The 26,891-nt window shown below is 42.7% G+C and overlaps 1 protein-coding gene across 3 annotated transcripts in view; it reads left to right on the top strand.

Moving 5' to 3' along the window:
- The window catches only part of STK32B (serine/threonine kinase 32B), a 373,534-nt gene that overhangs the window by 300,480 nt on the left and 46,163 nt on the right, over positions 1-26,891 (top strand). For 2 of the 3 annotated variants that reach the window (XM_043448461.1, XM_043448463.1), the window contains exon 6: positions 5,786-5,875. The exons of the other annotated variant lie outside the window; for it this stretch is intronic. In XM_043448461.1, the coding sequence (XP_043304396.1) occupies positions 5,786-5,875 (90 nt within the window). The remainder of the gene's footprint in view (positions 1-5,785; positions 5,876-26,891) is intronic. 3 annotated transcript variants of the gene reach the window in all.

Here is a 26,891-nt window from a genome sequence, read left to right as displayed (position 1 = left end):
AGATACAGCATAGTGGATGCTAGGATGGGAATGAAAATGGAGAGGAGTTGGGGGCGTCCAGGAAAGAGGCCTACACTAGTCAGTCTGCCATGGACTAAATGTCCATGGAATAAAATTGTTATGTTGGAGCCTTAACTCCCAGTGTGATGGCCTTTGGAACTAAGGCATTTAAGAAGTAATTGGGTTTGGAAGAAGTCAAAGTATTGGAGCCCCCACAATGGGATTTGTGCCCTATAATGGGATGAAGGGATCGAAGCTCTCTTGTCTCCTCACAATAGGAGACAGCAAGAAACCTGCCGTGTAATCTAGGAAGAAATTAAGAACCCTGTTATGCGGGCACTCTGGTCTTGGACTTCCAGGCTTCGAGACTGAGGATTCAATGTAAATACACCACCCAGTCTATGGTAATCTGTTTTAGCAGAGCAAGTCAACTGAGACACAACCCCCTCATGGTAGTGAGTTTCATGTTAGTGGAAGCAATCAAGCAAAGGCTGGATGCCCATCCATCAGTAATACAACTCTCGGGCCATGTTTTGAAGAATGAATGGAAATCTGCCAGGCAGAGGGAAGAGCTTTCCAAATGGTGTCAAAGTCCTGGAGGTGTGATGAATTTCCTTGTGTTCAGAGAAAGGAGAGAGCAGGGCTGGAGTACAGGGTGCGTAAACAGGGGTGGGAGGGCAAGTGTTGATGATTCTCATTCAAACTTGTACTGATGGATCTCACACCATATCCTGGGCCCATTCTCTCCCTGATTTCTGAATGTTTTTAATTTACAGAAAGCAAATAGCAGAAAACTCAGTTCATATTTGCACACTTTGTAGTAAATTTCCGTTCTCCTGAGAAGGAGCTCAGAGGAGACCTCGTATGGCACTAATTTTCACTTTCCCACATCTTGACTCAACCGGTAAAGGACGCACACCGGGAAGTTACAGCTCATCAGCCAGCACGGTGGTGGAAATCAAACGTGGGGTTCTGCTGTCTGGCGCTCCTGCTGGAGGTGAATTCCTGGGCAGACAGGTCTGCTTCGGAGCTGCTCCAGAGCCTCTGTCCCGGAGGGCCAGGAGGAACCAGGGACGGGGCTGGGCGACGCCACTCTGAAGGGGGCAACGGCGGGGCAGGTGGAAATGCCCACCCGGAAGAGACTGGAGGCAAAACACAGCTCTCCACGTTTCCGCTGCTGACCGTGGATGGGTCACTGGTCTCTAGAACTTCAGGCTTGAGGAGCGGAAGGGCAGGACTTCCCTGGCAGTCCAGTGGTTAAGACCTCACCTTCCAATTCAGGAGGTGCAAATTCAATCCCTGGTCAGGGAGCTAAGATCCCACATGCCTCATGGACAAAAAAACCAACACCTGAAACTGAAGCAACATCATAACAAAGTCAAGAAAGACTTTAAAAGTGGTCCACATCCAAAAAAAAAATCTTTTTATAAAAGGGGTAGCCATATCCCACCCCCGACAAGGGTTCTTTAAGGACTAACGTGAACTTTGGCACCAATTCTGTACCATTTGTTCAACCTTAAACAACAGCAGCTTACATCGATGGGGATGCATTCTTTTCCCCTCTTTATCAATTTTCCTCCTTTGAGTCTTGCCCCGATAATCCACACACAAGCCAAAGTGATACAAGTGAGTGGGATTGTGTCTCTCTACCTCAAAACCCTCACGCTTGGGGTAAAAGCCACCTGACCCCTTTCCCCCTTTCTCTTTCTGGCCTCCTTGCTGGTCCTTGCAAGGTCCTTATGCTGCCAGTTCCCTCAGCCATCTCACTCCTTCCCCCGGAAGTCCAGTGGCTTGCTGCCTCTCTTCTTCAAGTCTTTGCTGAAAGGTCACATCCTCAGTCTCTGACCACCCTGTTGAATGCTTACAGTTACCCTCCCAGGTACTTATTAATGTTAGAAGGAGGCTTATAGAGTGAAATAACCTGCTGAAGTCTCGTGTGAGTGGCTGCATGAATTAGGACACCAGCAGTGTGTGGCAGACAACAAGGAGCCCAACTCAAATCGCCCTAAGCAACAAAGGGTGTTTTTCGGCCTGTGTAACTGAAGCCCAGTGGAATGCGGCTTCAGGCAGGGTGTGATCAAGCTTTGGCACTATTTCTCTGCTGTCCTTGCAGCTCTGCCTTCTCCAAGGATAGGCTGCTTCTTTAGGTTGTCTTTCTTTGTGGCAGCCAATGGCTTCTACAGTTTGGGGCAGGGGTCATATCCCCACATCCCACCGGCCAAAGGCAGAGAATATCACTTTAGATAGCTTCTGGAAGGAAAAAGAAGAAAACTTTTCTTTTCCTGAACCCCCTAGAAAATCATCTCCCCAGTTTTCACAGGCCCCGATTGGTTCATATGCTCAGCCTGAGCCAACTATTAAAGCCACCTGGAGTCACGTGCTCCATCCCAAAGCCAAATTAAATGCAAAAGAGACTTTTAGAATGATCCATGGAGTATGATCTCTTTATTGCAAGAACAAACCAAAGTCCTGTGATATGTGGACATACATTTGCATAAGCGAAAGCGGAAAAAGAATGGAGGAGCTGAATGAATCAGTGTGGTTATATAGCAGGAAGAGGAGACCCTAGGATGTTGAAAGGAGAGACTCAAACACGTATTTGTATTCTATGATTTATTATAATTAGCTGGCATTACTTTCATCATGCAAATATTAAAGAATTTTAAGAGTGGGAGAAATGAAAGGGAACCACATAAAAGCCACCCATATTCTAAGATTCCAGAATTCCCTCCCAAGGGTACTGCTGTGCTTGGAACTATATAGGTGTGGGGTGCAGAAACCACTCAGGTGTCCACCTACTTGCACATACCTCACAGTCTGAAACAGGGCTTGAATTTACTTGTTTGTTAGTATTAGAACTGAGGCAATGAAAGGGTGCAGGAGTGGACTGGCCCCAGCTGGGGATGGGACTGGAGCCAAACCTTGGCAGGATAATGCTGCTAAGAGCAATGCTTATAGAAAATGCCCTAGTTGTTGTGTGTCAGGATGCTGTAACCATTTCTTGTGTATTAATTCTCTGACTCCTCCCAACAGCCCTCTGAGATGGATATTTTGTTATCATCCCCATTTTACAGATGAGAAAACTGAGCCTCAGGGAGCTTATTTGCCCAAGGTCACACAGCTGGTCACAACAGAGATAAGATCCAAACCAAGGCAGCTTGGTTCAGAGTCCGTGCACCCAGCTACTGCAGCACATTGCCTCTCTGCAGATCAGATCAGGGATGACTGAATGGGGAGGCTCACCCCAGCCCCAGAGGCAGGAGCAGGCTGGATATGTTCTAGGGATGCTCCCTGGGTGGGGACACTGTGTGTCTGGCCAGAAAGGGTTCCCTGCCAAGGCCTGGCCGGGTGACTGAAGTTTCATCCACAAGCACCTGAAGAGTACTACTGGGTACCTTCTGCTGCATCCCACCCGGGGGCACCGGACAGAGCTCCTGGCAGAGCAGGTTGGTCACACACAAGTCCTGGCAGTTGAGCCTGAGATTTGGGATTTGCACGTGACGCTGATGGTGCTTTTTCTGTCCACCAAGGCTGATCACATCCGGCATGCCTCTCCCATGAGCTTCTCAGCAATGCTCTTTGCCCCTGCTCTAGCAGGGATCTGTCCATCTCTTGGAGGTGCCCGCTGGGTCCTCCCAATATCCCAGTGTTGCATAAGCCACCGACTCATATATTTAAGCCCCACCATTCCAAGCATATTTCTCTAATTTGGTGAAAATCCAACCATTTTCATATGAAATGATCACAAATAGAAATGTGAGTGCATTTATATCAGGTATTCAAGGGTCTCAGAGCTGGTTTTATTTTATTTTAAAATAATGTAGTGCTTTACAATTTTCAGAAGTTTCACATCCATGATTACTTATAATCCCATAATAACACTTTTTAAAGTCCCCCTTTATTGCCCCTACCCCCTCCCCTCTCCCCACTGGTGATCACTAGTTTGTTCTCTGGATCTGTGAGTCTGCTTCCTTTTTGTTTTGGTCACCATTTTACTGTATGCTTTTGTATTGTATTGTATTGCTTTTGTATTGTATTCCACATATATGTGATATCATCCAGTATTTGTCTTTGTCAACTTATTTCACTTAGCATAAGGCCCTCCAGGTCCATCCATGTTGCTTCAAATGGCAAATTTTCATTTTTTTTTTTTAAGGCTGAATAGTGTTCCGTTATATATCTAAACCACATACCTGTTATATATCTAAACCACAATGGTTCTTCTTTACCCCTTCATCTGTTGAGGGACAGAGCTGGTTTTATTGTAGGCTCCCAGATTCCCAGGAGAACCAATACCGACTATTTGGATTTTCCTCCTTCTCCCCTCCCACCTTCCTTCTGACACTGGCTTTTCTCCCTTCACCCCCACATCTTGTCTCCTTCCTCCTTGTCCCTCTTCCTTCCCTCTTAGCGTATTTGACACCCATGTCCCATCTGCTGCCATTATTTTAGTCTGGATGGAAAGTGGTTTCCGCCCTCAAGCCCCCTGCCTACTCAGTTCATCAGTATCATACTAAGGCCCCCACTGACCAGAGCAGGTGGGCAGAACAAGGTGTCCCCAGGGCGTGAGCATCCTCTCTTTACACCCCGTCCCCCACCTACTGCTTTCCTGAGAGAAGGAGTCTAGTCTCACGTGTCTCATTTATTTATCAGAAGCTTCCACTCTCTGGACCAGTGCCTCTAAACTTTAACATTTTTATTATGTCCTCAATACAAATACATTTATTTATAAATACGATGCGTATACCACCAAAAACATTATAAAACTTGTGCATAAAATAGACTTATTTCACCTTACATACCTATATATGTGTGTATATATAATCTATTTTTTGGAGGGTGAGAATATTTAAGTATTTAAGTTCTACTCTCAGCAAATCTTAATTATACAATGCAGCATTATCAACTATAGTCACCATATTTTGCATTATCCTTGAACGTTATTCATCTTAGAGTTGAAAGTTGGTATCCTCTTACCAACCTTTCCCTATTTCCCCCTCCTCTGGCCCCTGGCAACCACTTTTCTACTCTCTGTTTCTGTAAGTTTGGCTTTTTTTCTTTTTTAGATTCCACAGACAAATGAGACCATGCAGTATCTGTCCTTCTTTGTCTGACTTCTCACTTAGCATAATGCCCTCCAGGTCCAGCCTTATTGTCCCAAATGGCAGGAAGTCCTTCTTTCTCAAGGCTGAGTAAATTCCGTTGTATACACACCCACACCTTGATCCTTTGATGGATGCGTAGGTTGCTTCCATGGCTTCAGTTCAGTCACTCAGTCGTGTCCGACTCTTTGCGACCCCATGGACTGCAGCATGCCAGGCTTCCCTGGCCATCACCAACTCCCAGAGCTTGCTTAAACTCATGTCCATTGAATTGGTGATGCCATCCAACCATCTCATCCTCTGTCATCCCCTTTTCTCCCCACCTTCAATCTTTCCGAGCATCAGGGTCTTTTCCAATGAGTCAGTTCTTCGCATCAGGTGGCCAAAGTATTGGAGTTTCAGCTTCAGCATCAGTCCTTCCAGTGAATATTCAGGGTTGATTTCCTTTAGGAGTGACTTGTGATTATGATTCCACTTATTATTATGATTCCGTAGCTTGGCTACTGTCAATGATGCTGCCCCAAACAGACACTTCTAAAGTATCAGGTAAATACAAATGTAAATAAAAGTTCTAATATTTTCTTGCTGTACTGCCCCCTTGCAGACCAGTGTTAAATCAAATGGGAGATAACCCAGCTGCCTGCAGCTCTTGCTAACTGCTTTTTCTGATTCTCTGTCTCCAGGACACGTTCACATCACAGACTTCAACATAGCGACAGTCGTGAAAGGCGCAGAAAAGGCTTCCTCCATGGCCGGGACCAAGCCCTACATGGGTGAGTGTTCCAGGTCCCCTCAGGCCTCAGAGTTCCTCTCCTGCTACATCCCACCCCTCCCTCACCCCGCCTCCCACCCCCACACCAGACCCCAGCCATGCTATCTCACGCCTTTGGCCCTTACCTAAGCCGTCTGCCTTGCCAGAAAGACCTCCTCCTCTGTTTTCCAGAGAACGCTTACTCGGTCAGAAAGGTTGGCTCAGTTCAGTTCAATTCAGTCACTCAGTCGTGTCTGACTCTTTGCAACCCCATGAACCGCAGCACACCAGGCCTCCCTGTCCATCACCAACTCCCAGAGTTCACCCAAACCCATGTCCATTGAGTTGGTGATGCCATCCAACCATCTCATCCTCGGTCGTCCCCTTCTCCTCCTGCCCTCAATCTTTCCCAGCATCAGGGTCTTTTCAAATGAGTCAGCTCTTTCCATCAGGTGGCCCAGTATTGGAGTTTCAGCTTCAACATCAGTCCTACCAATGAACACCCAGGACTGATCTCCTTTAGGATGGACTGGTTGGATCTCCTTGCAGTCCACAGGACTCTCAAGAGTCTTCTCCAACACCACAGTTCAAAAGCATCAATTCTTCGACGCTCAGCTTTCTTTATAGTCCAACTCTCACATCCATACGTGACTTCTGGAAAAACCATAGCCTTGGCTAGATGGACCTTTGTTGACAAAGTAATGTCTCTGCTTTTTAACATGCTGTCTAGATTGGTCATAATTTTCCTTCCAAGGAGTAAACGTCTTTTAATTTCATGACTGCAGTCATCATCTGGAGTGATTTTGGAGCTCAAAAAAATAAAGTCTGACACTGCTTCCACTGTTTCCCCATCTATTTGCCATGAAGTGATGGGACTGGATGCCATGATCTTAGTTTTCTGAATGTTGAACTTTATGCCAACTTTTTCACTCTCCTCTTTCACCTTCATCAAAAGGCTCTTTAGTTCTTCTTCACTTTCTGCCATAAGGGTGGTGTCATCTGCACATCTGAAATTATTGATATTTCTCCCAGCAATTTTGATTCCAGTTTGGCTCAAGCTTAGGAAAAAACAAGCGACAAACCCTTCTTCTTTTTCATTAAAGTCCAGCAGTGTTGCCAGAATACAGTTTTGTTCTTGGTCATTGCAGGTCTATATTCTTAGGTACACATTGCTCTTCCAGTGTAGTTTCAGGTTGATTTTTCTGTTGGACTTTTGATGGAAATGTCGTATTGCACAGTGTCTTAGTTTTGAGGGCTTCCCAGGTGGCTTAGTGTTAAAGAACCCGCCTACCGATGCAGGAGACATAAGAGACGTGAGTCTGATCCCTGGGTCAGGAAGATCTCCTGGAGGAGGGCATGAAAACCCACTTCAGTGTTCTTGCCGGGAAAATCCCATGGACAGAAAAGCTGGGTGGGCTACAATCCATGGGGTCACAGAGTCAGATGCGACTGAAGTGGCTTAGCACACACACACCAGATCTTAGTTGTGGGATATTTAGTTGCAGCATGCAGGATCTAGTTCTCCCACCAGGGATGAAACCCAGAACCCCTGCATTGGGAACATGGAGTTGTAGCCACTGGACCACACGGGAAGCTCCCAGAAATGTCTTTTGCTTTAATACACATTCTGTTCTTTCACTTTCCTGTCTTTGCTAAGGATCTTTATTATCTGAATGTTGAGTCTTCTTTGCCAATCCTCAACATTTGCCATTTTCAAATCTGTTGTCTTTCTTCCTATGTTCAAATTGTTTCTCAGTTTTTTATCTTCCTCTTTATTTTAAAGCAATCTCTGCTATGTTTGTTTTGTGTGCTTTCTCATGAAGTATTTATTTCTGAAATAATTTTCCTTTTGTTTCTAATGTTTTTCACAAGTCCTCTTATGAGATTTCTGTGTATCTAAATTATAATTTACATGTTCTTTCATGTCTTGCATAATTTTTAATATCTATATTATTCATTCTTAATGTCTACATAGTTATCAATTGCTGACGACAAACCATGTCAAAATGTAGATGTTTAGCACAGTAGCAATCTTTTATTTATCACATCTGCCACTTGATTGAGTGGTTTTTCTGCTGGTTTTGGCTAGACCCACTCATTCAGCTGCCAGGGCAGCCAGGACACCTGAAATGAACAGGCCCCTCTCTCTGCATGATCTTTTATCATCAAGGAGACTAGAGTGAACTTGCTCACATGATGGCAGCAGCTTTAAGAAGGAAAACCCAACTCTCAAGTGCCTCCCAACCCTCTGCTTGCTTCACATTTGCTGATGTCCAATTGGCTGAAGCAAGCCATGTGACAAAGACCAGGGCCCACATGGGAGGGGACTGCATAGAGTATGGGTACCAGATGGCCTGATTCATTGGGAACCATTCACGAAACAATCCACCACACTGTCTTTTCTGAGGTGCTTTCATCGTCCAGTGTTGTTCTGCTTGCCATTATCCTTTCTCTTACCATCACTTTGCATGGAATTTCACGTAATGTTGGTTTTCCTGAATCTTTAGAAGATGGTGTGGCTCAGGGCAACTTCTCTAACCGATCTGCCTCTTCTTCTATTGTCTATATGATATGTCATGTCCCTAGACAGCTTGCTACCTGGGATTTCCTGGCCTAGTCCTCTCACCCACTTCCATCTGGACTTCCCCTTTCTTTCATCTGTAGGGCCCCCATCCTGCTTAGTTTTGATTTCACTGCCAACAGTTTCTCCTTGGGATCCTTCCTAGAAGAGAGCTCTGGCTGGATTGATTGAAGGGATTTTGTGTTCCGGGCTCCAACTTCTGCAGAACTCACCAAGGACACTTTTCATTCACCTGAGATGGGGCTGGACAAGTCTCTCCCTGTTTCAGCTGCTGTTTTCAGACTGACTATTTTTCCCAGTCAATGTCTGCTGGCTCTTTTGGAGTTCTCTGTCCTGTGGTCCATCATCAGCTGTGTTTTTTTTATACAGAAATCACTGCCATAGAGGGCTTATCACTGTTGCTGGTTTGTTCCCATCTGCTTATATTTTGGGGTTTGTGGGAACAACTTAGCTTTTTAGTAAGTGTTGCCCATGGTTTTTCCTTTATCTTGTATCTGTTCTGCCAGTGTTTATATGTGGATTGTGGAGATTCGAGAACTATGTCATCACGTCTCCAGAACTGACTCTTTGTGTTATTTATCATTAACTTAATAAATAAATTATGTAAATGAAGTTTGACAATAAATAATAGTAAAACAATACTTTTTAGTATTTACTATGTGCCAGGCACTCTATCCATAACCGTATTTAAGCCTCATAAACATGCGTGCATGCTTAGTCACTTCAGTTGTGTCTGATTCTTTGTGACCCTGGACTGTAGGCTGCCAAGCTTCCGTGTCCATGGGATTCTCCAGGCAAGAACTGTGGAGTGGGTTGCCGTGCCCTCCTCCAGGGGGTCTTCCCGACCTGGGCACTGAACTCATGTCTCCTATGTCTCCTGCATGTGCAGGCAGGTTCTTTACCACTAGCATCACCTGGGAAGCCATTCATAAACATAAAGTAGGCACAATTATTTATTCCCACTTTTAGAGTCAAGAAAATGGGTTGAGAGGTGAGCTGCCCAGGTCGACATCAGGGGTGAGAGCAGAGCCAAGTCAGTGTGAACAGCAGAGGGTATACATATGAGCGGATCTGTCTAATTCAGAGTCCCCTTGGGATGCTAAATAAAGACCCCAATACAGCTTTCATTGTTGATGATCTTTCTGAAATTCCTTTCCAGAAGAATCCAGATCTGGGGCAGTTCTATCCAAGGAGTTCACTGCATTAAGATCCAACAGAGATCAGATGGGCAGGACTTAGAGATGCAGAATGGCGGTGGAAGATGGGGCAAGACTGCCTCCAGGCCTCGGGGTCTAGCAGCAGAGTGGATTCCAGGGGGGCTCCCATGCAGAGAACACCACAGGAGGAGCGAGTGCAAAGGATAGTAGGAAGGATGGATGAAGGTGAGGTGTCTGTAGGAACTTCCAGACATTCAGATGTACTCCAAGCATCTGGAGAGTGATGTGGACTCTGTGCATTGACAGTTACCCTCATGGAGATGCAGCAAAGCCAAGGCAGTGGGAGAGAAAAGCACTGATTCTAAGCCCAGGAGCATCTTCCTAGAAGGGGTAGAGAGAGGCCAGAAGAGTCATCATCTGCGGAGGGATCGTGGAGGAGAGGCGTGACAGAAGAATCCCATTTGGAGCTGCCTCCATAATCCTATAGATTAGTTCCCACTGCCTTTAGGCTATTTCCAAAAAGCAAATTGATCACAAGGAAATTGGGTTCTTGACCACTAGAGAGGTTCAAGACAGTATTCTCCCAACGCTGACCTTTCAGCCCCTGCTTTACCGCCATTCAGAGCAGATTTTCCTGGGCTGCCTTGGCTTCCCACTCCTGTCTGAGGCTCCTTTGCCCTGGCTCTTAGCCTCTGGGAAAGCAGGCCAGTGGCGACCCAGCTAGTCACTCTCTACAGTGGCCCCACCTTCCAAAGGGAGAAGAAAGCAGACATGTATTTGTGATCCCATCACATGTCTGTCATCGCATTTAATCCTCAGAAAATCCACGAGAGCTTTCTACATCTCTCTCGTTTTACTAAGAGTAACCTGAGGCCCAGAGAGGTTAATTAACCTACACTGAATCACACAGCTGCCAAGGGACAGAGCCAGAATTTGAAGCCACATCTATATGGGCCTGAAGTCCCTGCCTTTTTTAAAAAAATTTTCATTGAAATATAGTTGATTTATGATTTTATGTTAGTTTCAGGTATACAACAAAGTGATTCAGTTACACATCTATATATATACATATATATATATGGAAAGAGAATGTTAAAAACAATATATTATTTTTAACATTCTCTTTCCTTATAGGTTATTACAACATATTGAGTATAGTTCTCTTCATCATGTAGTAGGTCCTTGTTGGTTATCTATTTTATATATAATAGTATGTATATGTTTATTCCAAACTCCTAATTTATTCCTCCCCCACTTCCCCTGGGTAACCATAAGCTTTTTATGTCTATAAATCTATTTCTGTTTTGTAAATAAGTTTATTTGTATCTTTTTTTTTATTCCACATATAAGCAATATCATATAGTATTTGTCTTTCTCTGTTGGGTTTATTTCACTTAGTTTGATAATCTCTAGGCCCATCAATGCGAAGAGTTGACTCATTGGAAAAGACCCTGATGCTGGGAGGGATTGGGGGCAGGAGGAGAAGGGGACGACAGAGGATAAGATGGCTGGATGGCATCAGACTCGATGGACATGAGTTTGAGTAAACTCTGGGAGTTGGTGATGGACAGGGAGACCTGACGTGCTGTGATTCATGGGGTTGCAAAGAGTCGGACACAACTGAGCCACTGAATTGAACTGAACTGAACTGAGGCCCATCAATGTTGCTGTAAATGATATTATTTCATTCTTTATGTGAAGTAATGTTCGATAGTATATATATAGATATATATATACACACACACACACCCCTCAGCTTCTTTAGGTTTCCCAGGTGGTGCTAGTGGTAAAGAGCCTACCGACCAGTTCAGGAAACAGGAGAGATGTGGGTTCGATCGCTGGGTTGGGAAGATCCCCTGGAGGAGGGCATGGCAACCCATTCCAGTATTCTTGCCTGGAGAATCCCAGGGAGAGAGGAGCCTGGTGGGCTATAGTCCATAGCGTCACGAAGAATCAGACATGATGGAAGTGACTTAGCACACACACATCTTCTTTATCCATTCGTCTGTTGGTGGACACTTGCCTCCAAATTTCATGCTTTTGCCACTCTACCAAGTTGCCTTTTTGACACTGAGTTCTTATATCAGAAAGCCACGTTTCTCAGAGAAAAGTGTATTATCCTGTGATTCTGGACTTCTGGTGTCCTTCTAATTAAGGGATCTTCAGTACTGAATTGATGAACAAATGTGCAGGAGAGCTCTTTATGAGATTTGGAAAGCGCAACTTATTTACCAAAAGGAAATAATTTCAAAGACCATAGGGGTTGGCAGTGCCAGGCAGTGGGAGGTTAGTAGGGAAGATGAGGGTGAAGGGAAAAACTCTCTCAATCAAGTCACATCCTGCAGTTCCCAGGGCTGTAAATTCCTGCTACCAAGTGGCAGCTTTGTTGACTTCGTTCACTTGAGCTATTTGGTTCAAAGGCCCAATAACAAGTTCCCAGAATGTTCCAAACATGCATTCAGGGAACGGGCTGATGAGTAAGCTCCCAAAGGTTGCTCACGAAGAATCAACCCAGAAGAAACATTTGCATAGAGCTGAATTTTCATTAATTAAAAGAGCAGATGGAATTCACAAACAGAGAAAAGAAAGGAAAAAAAAAAAAAACTCTGAAAGGTGCCAGATTAGAAGTCAAAAATGTTCCAGCAGCTGTCCGGGGCTTCAGAATTTATCCATCTGAGGTGAGATGAAGAACTGAGCATTCTTTCAGCAAACATGGAGTGGGGCACATCAGGGGTGCAGGGCTCAGAGTCAGGCACTGGGCCCCTGGGACTCAGCATCTCTGGAGCAGACAGCTGTGCAGGCCTGCGTGCAAGCTGGTCCCTGTCAAGACAGACTCCCCAGAATGAGACCATCTGAGTTAGACTCAGCAGGGTGTGTTCAAAGCCCACCTGCCGGGTCAGGATAAGGAGGGGCCTTCCAGTCCATGCAAAGGCAGGGAGGGGGTCACAAGGTGGTGGTCTGGGAGACCCTAGCAGTCCCATTTCTTAATGCTTTATAGAATAAGAGAAGGTGGGAGGGAAAGACAAGACGGACCAAAGAACCAGGGTCTTGAGTGCCATGATTAGGGTCATGGAACCAGTGGAAATGCCAATGCTGGAGACAGTCATGATCAGACTCATGGGATCAGCCTCAAGGGTGTCCTTGGAGAAGCAGACAGGTAACTGGGCTTGCCAGGAATGGGTCCTGATGAGACGTGGGCTTCTGCGTGGGGCGGTTTGAGTGTCTTCTGCTTAGAGACTAGGTGAACTTAGACAAATCTCATTATCCAATATAAGGTACATAAAGTGCCCAGTGTGGTGAAGGGTAAACCACAGGACCCAACAGCGTCTTCATCTGAGAAATGGGACTAATGTTTATGTGAGAACGGCAACCCACTCCAGTATTCTTGCCTGGAGAATTCCATGGACAGAGGAGCCTGGAGGGCTACAGTCCATGGGGTCTCAAAGAGTGGGACACGACTGAGCCACTAACTTCCCTGGTGGCTCAGACAGTAAAGAGTCCGCCTGAGATGCGGGAGACCTGGGTTCGATCCCTGGGTTGGGAAGATCCCCTGGAGGAGGGCATGGCAACCCACTCCAGTATTCTTGGCTGGAAAATCCCCATGGACAGAGGAGCCTGGTGGGCTACAGTGCATGGGGTTGCAAAGAGTCGGATCCTAACGACTAAGCACTAACTGACACTGAACTTCTAAGCACACAGTAATACTTTCAATCAGCCTTAGTAGGTTGTTCGTGAGGATTTCATGATGTGACTGTGGAAGGCAAGTACATGACATGAAGCCAAGTGTCGATGCATCACACTGGTAGCTGACATTACTACTGTTATCCTTCAGATGCTTGATTAGTTGCTATATGTTAAGCTCTGGGAACCCAGAGCCAAATCTGACATTTCCTTGCCTTACGGAGCTTGCAGTCTAGTCAGGAAAACAGACTCAAAACAGATCCTAATTCACAGTTGCAGCTGGATTGGCTGGGAATGTGGGGGAGTGCCCTGGAAGACCAGGGGGCTGGTCCTTTTCCCAGTGAGCAAACGCAGGTGGTTGTGGAGGCGCCATGGCCCATGGCCATGATTGTGCTTTCCTTGTAGAAATGATGGAGGTTAAAGAAGTGAAGTGTGCTGCCGCCTGTGCCAGAGAAAGTGACAGAGTCAGCACTCAGACTCAGGTCAGTGAGGCTCCAAGACCAAGTATCTTTCCTGAGACCCTGCCAGTCATCCATCCATCCATTCATCCATCCAACAGAGATTTGTTGATCACCTTCCTCATGCCTGGCAAAGTTCTACAGGCTGAAAATACATCTGTGAACAAAATATTCCTGCCCTCATTGGTTTGGCTGTTTGTGAGAGAGACAATCACTTTGCAAATCATCAAACCAATAAATATATAGTTTGAGATGTTTATTTTTGAGGAAGAATTTCCATGCAACAAAATGCACTCGTTTAGTGTATAATGCTGTGAATTTGGACAAACACATACAGTCATGCAGCCACCACCATAATGAAGACAGAGAAACAGTTGTAGCACCTCTAAAATTCTCTTATCCCAGTCCCTGAGAGCTAGTGATCAGTACTCCTATAGCTTGGACTAGTCTAGAAACTCATAAAAACAGAGCCATGTTGTCTATAACCTTGGGAATCTAGCTTTTTTTACTCAGAATGATGTGTTTGAGACTTAGTTATGTTGTGTGGATCAATAGTTTTCCTTTTGTTTGCTGAGTAGAACTCCTTTGGATGAATGAAAGTGAAAGTCACTCAGTCATGTCTGACTCTTTGCAATCCCATGGACTATGTAGTTCATGGAATTCTCCAGGCCAGAATGGAGTGGGTAGCCTATCCCTTCTTCAGGGGATCTTCCCAACCCAGAGATCGAACCCAGGTCTCCCACACTGCAGGCAGATTCTTTACCAGCTGAACCACAAAGGAAGCCCCAAATATACATCCAGTATGTATATTGGATGAATATGCATAATCAGCTTATCCATCCACCAGCTGTAGGGCATTTGAGTTGTTTTCAGTTTTACAAAATTAAAGATAAACTGTTTACATACAGGTTTTTATACGAACTTTAGTTTCTAGTTGTTGTTCAATTGTGAAGTTGTGTCAGATTCTGCGATCCCATGGACTGTAGCACGCCAGGCTCCTCTGTCCTCCACAATCTCATCCTCTGTCCTCCACTATCTCCTGGAGTTTGCTCAAATTCATGTCCATTGAGTCGGTGATGCTATCTAACCATCCCATCCTCTGCCACCCCCTTCTCCGTTTGCCTTCAATCTTGCCCAGAATCAGGGTCTTTTCCAATGAGTTAGCTCTTCGCATCAAGTGGCCAAAGTATTGGAGCTTCAGCTTCAGCATCAGTCTTTCCAATGAATATTCAAGATTGATTTCCTTTAGGATTGACTTAAGTTGCTACTTTTATAGAATAATTAGTTAGAAGTGGGATTCTTGGATCCTATATAAGTGTACGTTTAACTTTATAAGAAGCTGACAAACTGTTGAACATGTTTCATTTGCTTATTTGCCATCCATACATCTTCTTTGTGAAGTATGTGCTCACATCATTGCCCATTAATTTATTGGATTGATTGGGTTTTATTATATATTCTGGTTATAAGTCCTTTACCAGACATGTTTGCAAATATTTTCACCAGTTGGTGGATTATCTTTCTATTATGTTAATAGAGTCTTTTAAAAGGCAGATGTTTTAAATTCAAATAAAGTCCAATTTCTTTTTCATTTATTGATCATGTACTGGCTGTCATATCTAAGCATCTTTTCCTCCCTCACATAAGATCACAAAGATTTTCTCCTTTGTTTTTTCGTAGAAGTTTTGTATTTTTGTGTTTTATCTTTAGAGCTATAGTCCATTTTGAGCTCACTTTTGAATATGATGTGCAGCTTCATTTATTTGCAAAGACTGTTCAGTTGTTCTATCCAGCACCATTTGTTGCAAAGATGGTTCTTTCTCTATTGCACTGGCCTTGCAACTTCATCAAAACTCAATTGACCGTAAATGTATGGGTCTATTTTCTGGGTTCTCTTCTATTGCATTGATCTATTTGTTTATGCTTTGGTCAATCTCATACTTTTCCGGTTCCTTCATAGCAATACTTGAAGCGGGTAATGAAAGTCCTTCAACTTTTTTCTTCTTTTCAAAATTATTTGGGCTGTTTCTATATCCTTTGCTTTTCATATAAATTTTATCATAGAATCAGATTGCTGCTTTCTACTGAAAAAAAAAGTCCTGCTGGGTTTCGTTAGGATTACACTGAATCTATAGGTCAGTTTAGAAAGAAATGACAACCTAACAATGTTGAATCTTCTAATCCATGAGGGCAGAATCTCTCTCCATATGTTTAGATGACCTTGAATTCTTTTATAGTTTTCAGCCTACCAATCGTGCAAATATATTTTTACAAGTAGACCTGTCTTGGGCTTCCCTCATAGTACAGTTGGTAAAGAATCCCCCTGCAGTGCAGGAAACCCCAGTTCAATTCCTGGTTCAGGAAAATCCACTGGAGAAGGGATAGGCTACCCACTCCAGTATTCTTGGGCTTCCCTTGTGGCTCAGCCAGTAAAGAACCCACCTGCAATGTGAGAGACCTGGGTTTGATCCCTGGGTTGGGAAGATCCCCTGAAGGGAAAGGCTACCCACTCCAGTATTCTGGCCTGGAAAATTCCATGGACTATATAGTCCATGGGTTTTCAAAGAGTCAGACACAACTGAGCGACCTTCACTCAGATCTATCTTATGAATTTTGGATGCTATCCAAACGGTGTATTTTTTTTAAATAGAGTTTCCGGTCTTTCATTGCTAATCTTTAGAGATAACCATTGATTTTTGTGTGTTGACCTGATATCCTGTAATTTTGCTAAATTCACTTATCAGTTTCAGTAGCTGTTTTAGTAAATTCATTGAGTTTTCTATGTAGGCAGTAAAGGCAGTTTTACTTTCTCCTGTCCAATCTGCATGCCTTTCTTTGTCTTATTGCCCTGTCTAGAATATTTACACTTGGTCTTGATCCTGATTTTAGTCAGAAATCAATTAGGTGATGCGAAGAGCTGACTCATTTGAAAAGACCCTGATGCTGGGAAAGATTGAGGGCAGGAGGAGAAGGGGACGACAGAGGATGAGATGGTTGGATGGCATCACCAACTCAATGGACGTGGGTTTGGGTGAACTCTGGGAGTTGGTGATGGACAGGGAGGCCTGGCGTGCTGTGGTTCATGGGGTCGAAAAGTGTCGGACACAACTGAGCAACTGAACTGACTCACTTCTTGTTTGTTTGTTTTACTGCTAGATATGATATTAGCTATAAATTTTTTGTATTTGCTTTTCATCAGATTAAGGAAATTTCCTTCTATTTCCAATTTTCTAAGTTTTTAAAAATCATAAATAAATGTCAAATTTTGTCAAATATCTTTTCTGTGACTATTAAGATAATCATCTAGTTTCTCTTCCATAGTCCCTTGAAATACAATTATTTATTTTAGAATATTGAACAAGCCTTCTATTCCCAGAGTAAATCCCACATGATCATAATGTATTTTCCTTTTTATGTAATGCTATAATCAATTTGCTGACATCTCATTTACAATATTTACATTTAGGTTCATGGGGAATATTTATAGTCTTCTTGTAACTTTCTTGTGTAATTTTGGTATCAGAGGAATGCTGGCAATGTAAGTTGGAAAATGCTCCCTCCTACTCTGCTTTGTGGAAAAATTTGTGGAGAACTGGTATTATTTTTAACATATTTGATTGAATTGACCACCGAAACCACTTGGGCATGCAGTTCTTTGCAGGAAAGTTTTTAACTATGAATTTTATTTATTTAATAGACTTGATCAATTCTATCTGTTTTTTCTCAAGTAAGAAAAAACCACGTAAATCTTAAGTAAGATTTGGTCATTTATGTTTCAAGAAATTTCTCTGTTTCATTTCACTTTTCATGTATTTGGATTATAGTTATTTATAAAACTCATTATTATCCTTGTATGAGTAATCTACACTAATTCGCAGGGATATTCCCATTTTCTCTCCTGAATTGGTAATTTGGGTTTCCTCTGGAGTTTTCCTAGTCATTTTGGCTAGAAGTTTATCAGATTTATTGATCTTTTTAAAGCATCAGTTTTTAACCTTCATTGATTTATCTTCATTATTATTCTATTTTCTACTTTACTGATTTGCGTTCTTACCTTTATTAGTAACTTCCTTCTGCTTACTTTAATTTGGGTTAAATTTGTTCTGTTTATTCCTGTTTCTTAAGGTGGGAATTTAGGTCTTTGATTTCAAAATTGTCTTTTTTTTCCATATGAGCATTTAATGCTACCAGTTCTAAGTCCAGCTTTAGCATATCCCACAGATTTTGATATATTTTCATTGTCGTTCACTTACAAACATTTTCTAACTTCCCTGTGGCATTCTCATTGATAATGGGTTATATAGATGTGTATTCTCTAATTCCCAACAATATTTGGGAATTTTTCAAGAATCTTTCTGTTATCCTGCTTAATTCTGTGAGGGCTTCCATTGTGGTTCAGCTGGTAAAGAATCTGCCTGCAATGCAGGAGGCCTGGGTTCAGTCCCTGGGTTGGGAAGAGCCTCTGAAGAAGGGAAAGGCTACCCACTCCAGTATTCTGACCTGGAAAACTCCATGGACTGCATAGTCCATGGGGTCACGAAGAGTTGGACATGACTGAGCAACTTTCACTTTTTTTTTGGTTTAATTCCATGATGGTCAGTGAAATACCCTAAATAATTTCTGTTTTTCTAATAAGGGAAGTTTGTTTTATGACCTAGAAATCACATGCATGCGTCCTAAGTCCCTTCAGTCGTGTCCAACTCTTTGAGACCCTAGGGACTTTAGCCTGCCAGGCTCCTCTGTTCATAGGATTTTCCAGGAAGAATACTGGAGTGGGTTGCCATGCCCTCCTCCAGGGAATCTTCCTCACCCAGGGATCGAACCTGCATATTTTATGTCTCCTACATTGGCAGGTGGGTTCTTCACCACTAGCGCCACCTGGGAAGCTCCAGAAATGGCCTGACTTGGTAAATATTCCATGTTTACTTGCAAAGAATGTACATGTTCTTCTTTGGTCATGTATTCCATAAATAAATGTCAGCTTATTTATAAATATCAGTTCAGTCAAGTTGTTTGATATTGTTGTTCTGGTCTTCTATATATTCTTATTGATTTTATGTCTACTTGTTATATCAGTTACTAGGAGAAGTGTGTGGAAATCCCCAACCATAATCTTAGATCTGTCGATTTTTTTCTTGCATTTCAGTCTCACGCATTTTGATGCTGTTTTAATATGCACACACATTTAAGGTCGTTCCTTCTTGATAAATTGCCTCGTGTATCACTGTATAATGTCCCTCTTGCTCCTATTCGGAAGTCTACTTTGTTCAATATTAATGTAACTGCTTCAGCTTTCCTTTGGTCAGTGTTTACGCAGTATAGCCAGTGGTGTGCTGGAAAATGTGTAACAACTAGCACTCTGGTAAAGAGGAAATAAAGCCCTGATTTCTTGAACTTGCTGATTTTCGCGATGAAAGTACTCCCACCATGGCTGATTCCAAGTTACCAAAGTGACATAATCCAGCACAGAATGGGGAAGAAATGCTAACGTTTGCACTGTGAGCCAGCATCAGTCTGTTCTAGCATGCTTGTTTGACTAGGTCTTTTCCATCGACTAACCTTTATATTTTAAATACATGTTTTGAAGTCAGTCTTTTGTATCTAGTCTAACAGTCTCTCTTTCCGTTCCTATGAAACCATTTTTGTACTTAATATAATTATTGACATGGTTGGATTTAAATCAGTCACCTCACTTTTTCTTCTATATGTTCCATTTGGTTTTTGTTCCTCTTTTTATGCTTTATTTTAAATTAGTTGATTGTTATTTGGAAAGCTCATTTATGATTTAGTTTTAATTTCTCTATTGGCTCAGTATATATATCTTTTTTCCTTTTAGAGGCTGCTGTATATTTATAATATACATCTTCAGTTAATCAGAATCCACCTTGAAATATACTGCTTCATGTGTAATATGAGAATATTAAAATCATATGCTCCCAGTTCCTCCCATCCATCTTTTATTTTATTGTGCTATAAGTACATAATTAATTGATTTTGTTTTTGCTTCAGAGAATCAATTATAATTTGTAGTAGATAAAATTTTAAGAAGTTAATATTTGTATTAACTTCTTTGTATCCATTTCTAATATACTTTATTTTCATGTGTGGCTTCAATTTCTATTGGGTATCATATTTACCTTATCTGACAAACTTCCTTGAGCAATTCTTTCAGTGAAAGTCTAAACTGGAAATAAATTCTTTCATTTTTATATATGTTGTATTATATTTTATATTTATATTTGTTGAAAAAAGTTTATTTGCCTTAATTTAGAAAAGATATTTTAACAATTTTTTAGACAGTCCTTTCCTCTTTCAGCATTTGAATAAATCACTCTATGTTTGAATCAATTCTAACAGCAAATCTGCTGTGATACCCCCGCCTCGTTCCTCCATAGGTGACATGGCGCTGTCTTCAAGACTTTCCCATTATCTTTGGTTTTAGATGGATGTGCCTAAGTGTGTTGCTATTTTTTCCTTTGTGGTGTTTATCCTGGTTTGTGTTCTTTGAGCTTCTTGGATATATAAGGTTTTTTTTTAAATTTTGTTTTTGGGGGAGAGAAAGAATGCTTTATTTTTATTTTTAAAATTAATTTATTTATTTTAATTGGAAGCTAATTACTTTACAATATTGTAGTGGTTTTTGCCATACGTTGACATGAATCAGCCATGGGTGTACATGAGTTCCCCATCCTGAACCCCCTCCCACCTCCCTCCCCATCCCATCCCTCAGGGTCATCCCAGTGCACCAGCCCTGAGCACCCTGTCTCATGCATCCAACCTGGGCTGGTGATCTGTTTCACATATGATAATATACATGTTTCAATGCTATTTTTAGTTGTCAGCAAGTAAGGAGAACACCAGAGTTCTCTCCCAAAGCAGTGTCTCTCCAAACAGCAAAACTGGGGAAGTTTTAAACTGAGGGTGCATGCATATTCATGAAGGAGTTTGGGTGGCTGAGAGAGTTGAATATGTGGTTCAGTCTTCTGCCCTCTACCAGCCTTTGTCATGCGTACCAGTGAGCGTATGTAGAAAGGAGTCTGGTAAATTCCCCTTAAATCTGGACAAATGGTGGTTCTATTTTCTCACTCAGGCCCATACACAACCCTCAGCAATTCAGTTAAACTAAGCATCTTAACTGGTCTTCTTACTCTCTTCTATGGCAGCCCTATCTTCTTCCCTTGTTCTTCCCAAGGAAAGCTAGTGTTCACATCCCAGCTCTTCTTGGAGATGTCTGTCTTTCCTTGGATTTCAGACTAGTTGGGTTCAAGGAAAATTGTGATTTTTGTAGATGATCTAGCTTTTACTCATTGTTAGGCTCACAGTGACTATTTCCAACTCTTACATTTTAAACAGAAGCAGAATTGTTTGAGGTCTTGATAAGAATTATGTTGGAGAAAGGCAGGTGCTAATGAGACAGATGGATTAGATTGGAGGGGACAGGGTAATATTGATGAGGATGTGAACTTTCAGCTGGGTTCTAAAGGACAGATAGATGTTGTGCAGTACAAAAGGTGGAAAAGCATTGCAGGAGATGTAATTGCATTTTCCTAGACCCTGAGGCAAAAAGGAGCCTGTCACATAGAAAGAACTAGAGGGAAGCTAGATTGGCCTGACAAAGTAGGAAGGGAGAGGGAGCCTGGAGACATGGGGGGCCAGATCATGTGGCTCTTGTATACCCACCAAAGCTTTTGACAGTGTGAAATTTTAATGAACAATATTGGCCTCAGGTAAACAGGGAATCTTGGAATCCTCTAAGAAAGCAGCACTGTCTAAACGAACTTAATCAGCCTGACATGCCATTTGGATGTTTATTCCCTGTTTCACATATTGACTGCAAAATGCACTGGTTCCAATCCTGTGCTTTCAGTTAGCACTTTCCATCATTCTCCAGAAAACTTTCGAAAGGTCTTTTTTGTTAATGTACTACTTTAATCTGACACATTTCACATGAAATAGATTTCTGCTACTGGTACATCATTTATTTCTGTACCTATTCATAACCTCAGATATGCAGATGATACCACCCTAATGGAAAAAAAGCAAAGAGGAGTTAAAGAACTTCTTGATGAAGGTAAAAGAGGAGAATGAAAAAGCTAGCTTAAAACTCAACATTTAAAAAATGATTCAAAAAATGAAGATCATGGCATCCGGTCCCATCACTTCATGGCAAATAGATGGGGAAACAATGGAAACAGTGACAGACTTTATTTTCTTGGGCTCCAAAATCACTGCAGATGGTGACTGTAGCCAGGAAATTAAAAGACACTTTCTCCCTGGAAGAAAAACTATGACAAACCTAGACAGCATATTAGAAAGCAGAGACATTACTTTGCCAACAAAGGTCTGTCTAGTCAAAGCTATGGTTTTTCCAGTATGGATGTGAGAGCTGGACAATAAAAAAGGCTGAGTGCCAAAGAATTGATGCCTTCTAACTGAGGTGCTGGAGAAGACTCTTGAGAGTCCCTTGGACTGTAAGGAGCTCAAACCAGTCAATCCTAAAAGAAATCAGTCCTGAATATTCATTGAAAGAACTGATGCTGAAGCTCCAGTACTTTGGCCACCTGATGCAAACAACTGACTCATTTGAAAAGACCCTGATGCTGGAAAAGATTGAAGACAGGAGGAGAACAGACGGCAGAGGGCGAGATGGATGGATGGCATCATCAACTCAACAGACATGAGTTTGAGCAAACTCTGGGAGATAGTGAAGGACAGGAAAGCCTGGCATGCTGCAGTCCATGAGGTCGCAGAGTCAGACATGACTGAGCAACTGAAAAACAGCATCAGACCTTCTGTATTTACTCAGCCAGTTAAGCTTCCCCTGCTTTTCCTCTTGTGCAGACAGCTGAGAGCCTACTGGTCCACACCGGAGCTTTAATGAAACCAGTCTTCTGTTGCTATTAATGCTACTTGTATCACCAAATAAAAAGAAATTATCAGATTGACACAGCAGTTTCATTTCATCTCAAATTAATATGTGTGTGACACCTGATTTCATCTGCCAAGGTAAAAAGCCAGAGGAACACGAATTACCCTAAGGGGTGCAGACAGAGGCCAGTCATCCTGCTTATCTCTGCTTTTCACGGCTTTTCTGCAAACTCTAATCAAAGAACGATGATGGAACTCTGAATCACCTGGGGACATGTACAACATGTCCATCCGTTAGTTGGTCTTTCATTTATGGGTGTATTTCATTTCTCATTTGGTGATGAATTGATACAATATAACTAGCTTGTATCTATTTGGAATTTGCTCTGCATCAGCCTTTGTTCTAAATGACTCCCATATGTTATCTCACTGTGGGGTAGAGGCTATTATTATCCCAGGGGATCTGAGACATATGCAGAAGCTAAGTGCTTGTCCAGTGATAAACAGCAAAGGTGGCCACTGAGATTCAAAGCCAGGATTCTGTGACTTCAACCTCTTTGCTATTCTGATACCTTGAGCATCTCTGTCTAGACCAGCTTCATGCTAATCCCTGGGGTTTTTACCCTGACTTAGTCATATCCTTGTTCAAAGAGCTCACAGTCCAGTGAGGGCAATGGGCATGTATATCCTTAATTACAATATGGCCTGATCAGTGCTGTAGGAGATGAACAGACAAGGGTTTGGTAAGAATCCAGAACAGTGATGTACTTGGCCAGGAGAGGGGAAAAGAAGGGAACTGAGGATCAGGAAGGGACTTGATGAACGTTCCACAGTGGGTATAAAATTTGGTCTGGGTTTTGAAGTATAAATAGGAGTTCATGATTATAAAAATCGGATAAAGATTATCAGGCAAGTCACTGTAGATTAAAGCATGTCCTGTTTTTTCCTGTTGGCATGTACTCAGTTGCTCAGTCATGTCTGGTCAGGTCTGACTCAGTCAGGTCTGACTCTTGCCGACCCTATGGACTGTAGCCCGCCAGGCTCCTCTGTCCTTGGGATTCTCCAGGCAAGCATACTGGAGTAGGTCAAACAACAGGCATAATAAAGACAGCGGCCAAAATATGTGGAAACTGGAACCTAATTTTTTAGAAATTTTTCATGCTAAGAAGTTTGACTTTTATTCTAGAGTACACAGAAAAATTTGGAGTGATTTTAATTAAGTAATTTGAACATATGAATGATAATAAAACAATGTTACATTGCATTTATAAAGCACTTACTTTGTGCTTAATAAATACATACAGAACTTCAATTTTTTCTTCTCAGTGACATGATGTGGCAGATATAGTTATTCCTTTTTACAGATGAGGAAAATCAAGGCAAAAAATAACAGGTCAGACAGCTTGCTTGAGGCTGTCATGGCAGCAAGCCTAACCTGAATCATTGCCACATTCACACATTCTGTCTCGTTGTTTCATTGATTCTACTGACTTAGAAAAATGCTGCAGGAGCAGGTTCAGTTCAGTTCAGTTCAGTCACTCAGCTGTGTCCGACTCTTTGTGACCCCATGAACTGCAGCATGCCAGGCCACCTGTCCATCACCAACTGCTAGAGTCCACCCAAACCCATGTCCATCGAGTCAGTAATGCCATCCAACCATCTCATCCTCTGTCGTCCCCTTCTCCTCCTGCCTTCAGTCTTTCCAAGCATCAGGGTCTTTTCCAATGAGTCAGCTCTTCGAATCAGGTGGCCGAAAGATTGGAGTTTCAGCTTCAACATCAGTCCTTCCAATGAACAACCAGGACTGATCTCCTTTAGGATGGACTGGTTGGATCTCCTTGCAGTCCAAGGGACTCTCAAGAGTCTTCTCCAACACCACAGTTCAAAAGCATCAATTCTTCTGCACTCAGCTTTCTTTATAGTCCAACTCTCACATCCATACATGACTACTGGACAAACCATAGCTTTGACTAGATGGACCTTTGTTGGCAAAGTAATGTCTCTGCTTTTTAATATGCTATCTAGGTTTGTCATAACTTTCCTTCCAAGGAGTAAACGTCTTTTAATTTCATGGCTGCATTCACCATCTGCAGTGATTTTGGAGCCCAAAAAAATAAAGTCAGCCACTATTTCCACTGTTTCCCTATCTATTTGCCATGAAGTGATGGGACTGGATGCCATGATCTTAGTTTTCTGAATGTTGAGCTTTAAGTCAACTTTCTCACTCTCCTCTTTCACCTTCATCAAGAGGCTCTTTAGTTCTTCTTCACTTTCTGCCATAAGGGTGGTATCATCTGCATATCCGAGGTTATTGATATTTCTCCTGGCTATCTTGACTCCAGCTTGTTCTTCCTCCAGCCCAGCATTTCTCATGATGCATATAAGTTAAATAAGCAGGGTGACAATATACAGCCTTGATATACTCCTTTTCCTATTTGGAACCAGTCTGTTGTTCCATGTCCAGTTCTAACTGGTGCTTCCTGACCTGAATACAGATTTCTCAAGAGGCAGGTCAGGTGGTCTGGTATTCCACAGTCTACTGCGATCCACACAGTCAAAGGCTTTGGCATAGTCAATAAAGCAGAAATAGATGTTTTTCTGGAACTCTCTTGCTTTTTTGATGATCCAGCAGATGTTGGCAATTTGATCTCTGGTTCCTCTGCCTTTTCTAAAACCAGCTTGAACATCTGAAAGTTCACGGTTCACGTATTGTTGAAGCCTGGCTTGGAGAAGAGATGAGTGCGATTGTGTGGTAGTTTGATCATTCTTTGGCATTGCCTTTCTTTGGGATTGGAATGAAAACTGACCTTTTCCAGTCCTGTGGCCACTGCTGAGTTTTCCAAATTTGCTGACAGAGTTCAGGAGCAGGTGGGTGGGATTAACAGCCCCAGGCTAGGGTGCATGAGGGGCTGTCATTAGTCTAGACAGTGATGAAAGAGGATCAAAGAGAAGATGAAAATTCTGGAAGGGAAAAATGATGAATCAAGAGTTAATCAAATGATCAAAGCATGGGCTTCCCAGGTGGCGCTAATGGTAAAGAATCTGTCAGTGCAGGAGACCCAAGAGATGCATGTTCAATCCCTGGGTCGGGAAGATCTCCTGGAGTAGGAAATGGCATGCCATTGCAGTAATCTTGCCTGGAAAATTACATGGGCAGAGGACCTGGCAGGCTACAGTATGTAGGGTTGCAAAGAGTCAGACATACCTGAGCGACTGAGCACACATCAAAGCGTAAACTGATTTCTGAATCTTGCAACTGGGCAGAGTATTGGCAGACACTGAGAACCCAGGAGAAGGGGCAACTGGAGATGGGGGAATTTGGCTTGGACAGAGTAAGAATGCCAAGCCTGTGGGGCTTCTGGGTGGAGGTGTCCAGATCTGTCCATCCTGCCAGCTGAGATGTGCAAATTGAAGTAAGGCTCAGTGGAAAGGAGGCCTGGGCTCTGGTCCCAGCTGGGCTGGAAGCCATGGAATGCCTCCATAAAGCTTCAACTTCCTCACCTACAAAATGTACGAGAGAAATGAAATGACCTTGAAGGTCCCCTCTAGGCTAAAATGTGGTAATTCTATGTTCCCAGTCCAGAAGGACACAATTACCTGTGGAAGTCAATCCTGGAAGCCAGTCAGCTTGTAAGCTAGACTTTGAATAGTGTGTCACACTCCACTGCAGCAATCAAAGTCTTCAGGAATATTCATAGAGCTAAAGCAGCAGGCTAATAATTATAACTTAGGAGGTTTCTGGGAGTTTTTCCATATTTTTAGTCTAATGAGGAAGTAACTCTGCATGGTGAGCCGAAGGTGGCAAAACCCACCAAAGGCTAATTTTCATTGCCTTGAGGCGATCTCTTTCATTTGACACCCCATGTACTTGCTTTTCTGGAAGGTCAATTCTCTGATGCCCCATGGAATCCAGACTCACTTTCCATTTAAAACCTGCATTGGCAGAATTGCTCAGCTGCTGCTAGAAATGGTTGATGGGAGGTGGGGCTGATCTTTCCACGCCACTGAGTCATGCTGGAGAAAGCCGCTTCCATGGAGCCCAGTGTCCACCCAGAGTATTCATTCATGGGCTCACAAGAATGCCTATAAAGCATGCAGCGTGTACTGGTCACTGTGAAAGACCCTGGGGATGTAGCAAGGAAGGCTGCTGCCGGGGCATTGTGATTCAAGAGCCACTTTTATTAATGTGCATGTTAACGGCGAACTACACATTATTTTCTTTTGGATTATGTCAAAACCTTGATTTCCTAAATTTAGCATTCCTGGACCTTCATAAACATTCTTGATTTTGGT

The sequence above is a fragment of the Cervus canadensis genome, chromosome 26 (genome assembly GCF_019320065.1).
Source record: "Cervus canadensis isolate Bull #8, Minnesota chromosome 26, ASM1932006v1, whole genome shotgun sequence".
NCBI classification, from domain to species: domain Eukaryota; kingdom Metazoa; phylum Chordata; class Mammalia; order Artiodactyla; family Cervidae; genus Cervus; species Cervus canadensis.
This window is presented reverse-complemented; position numbering and strand designations above follow the sequence as displayed.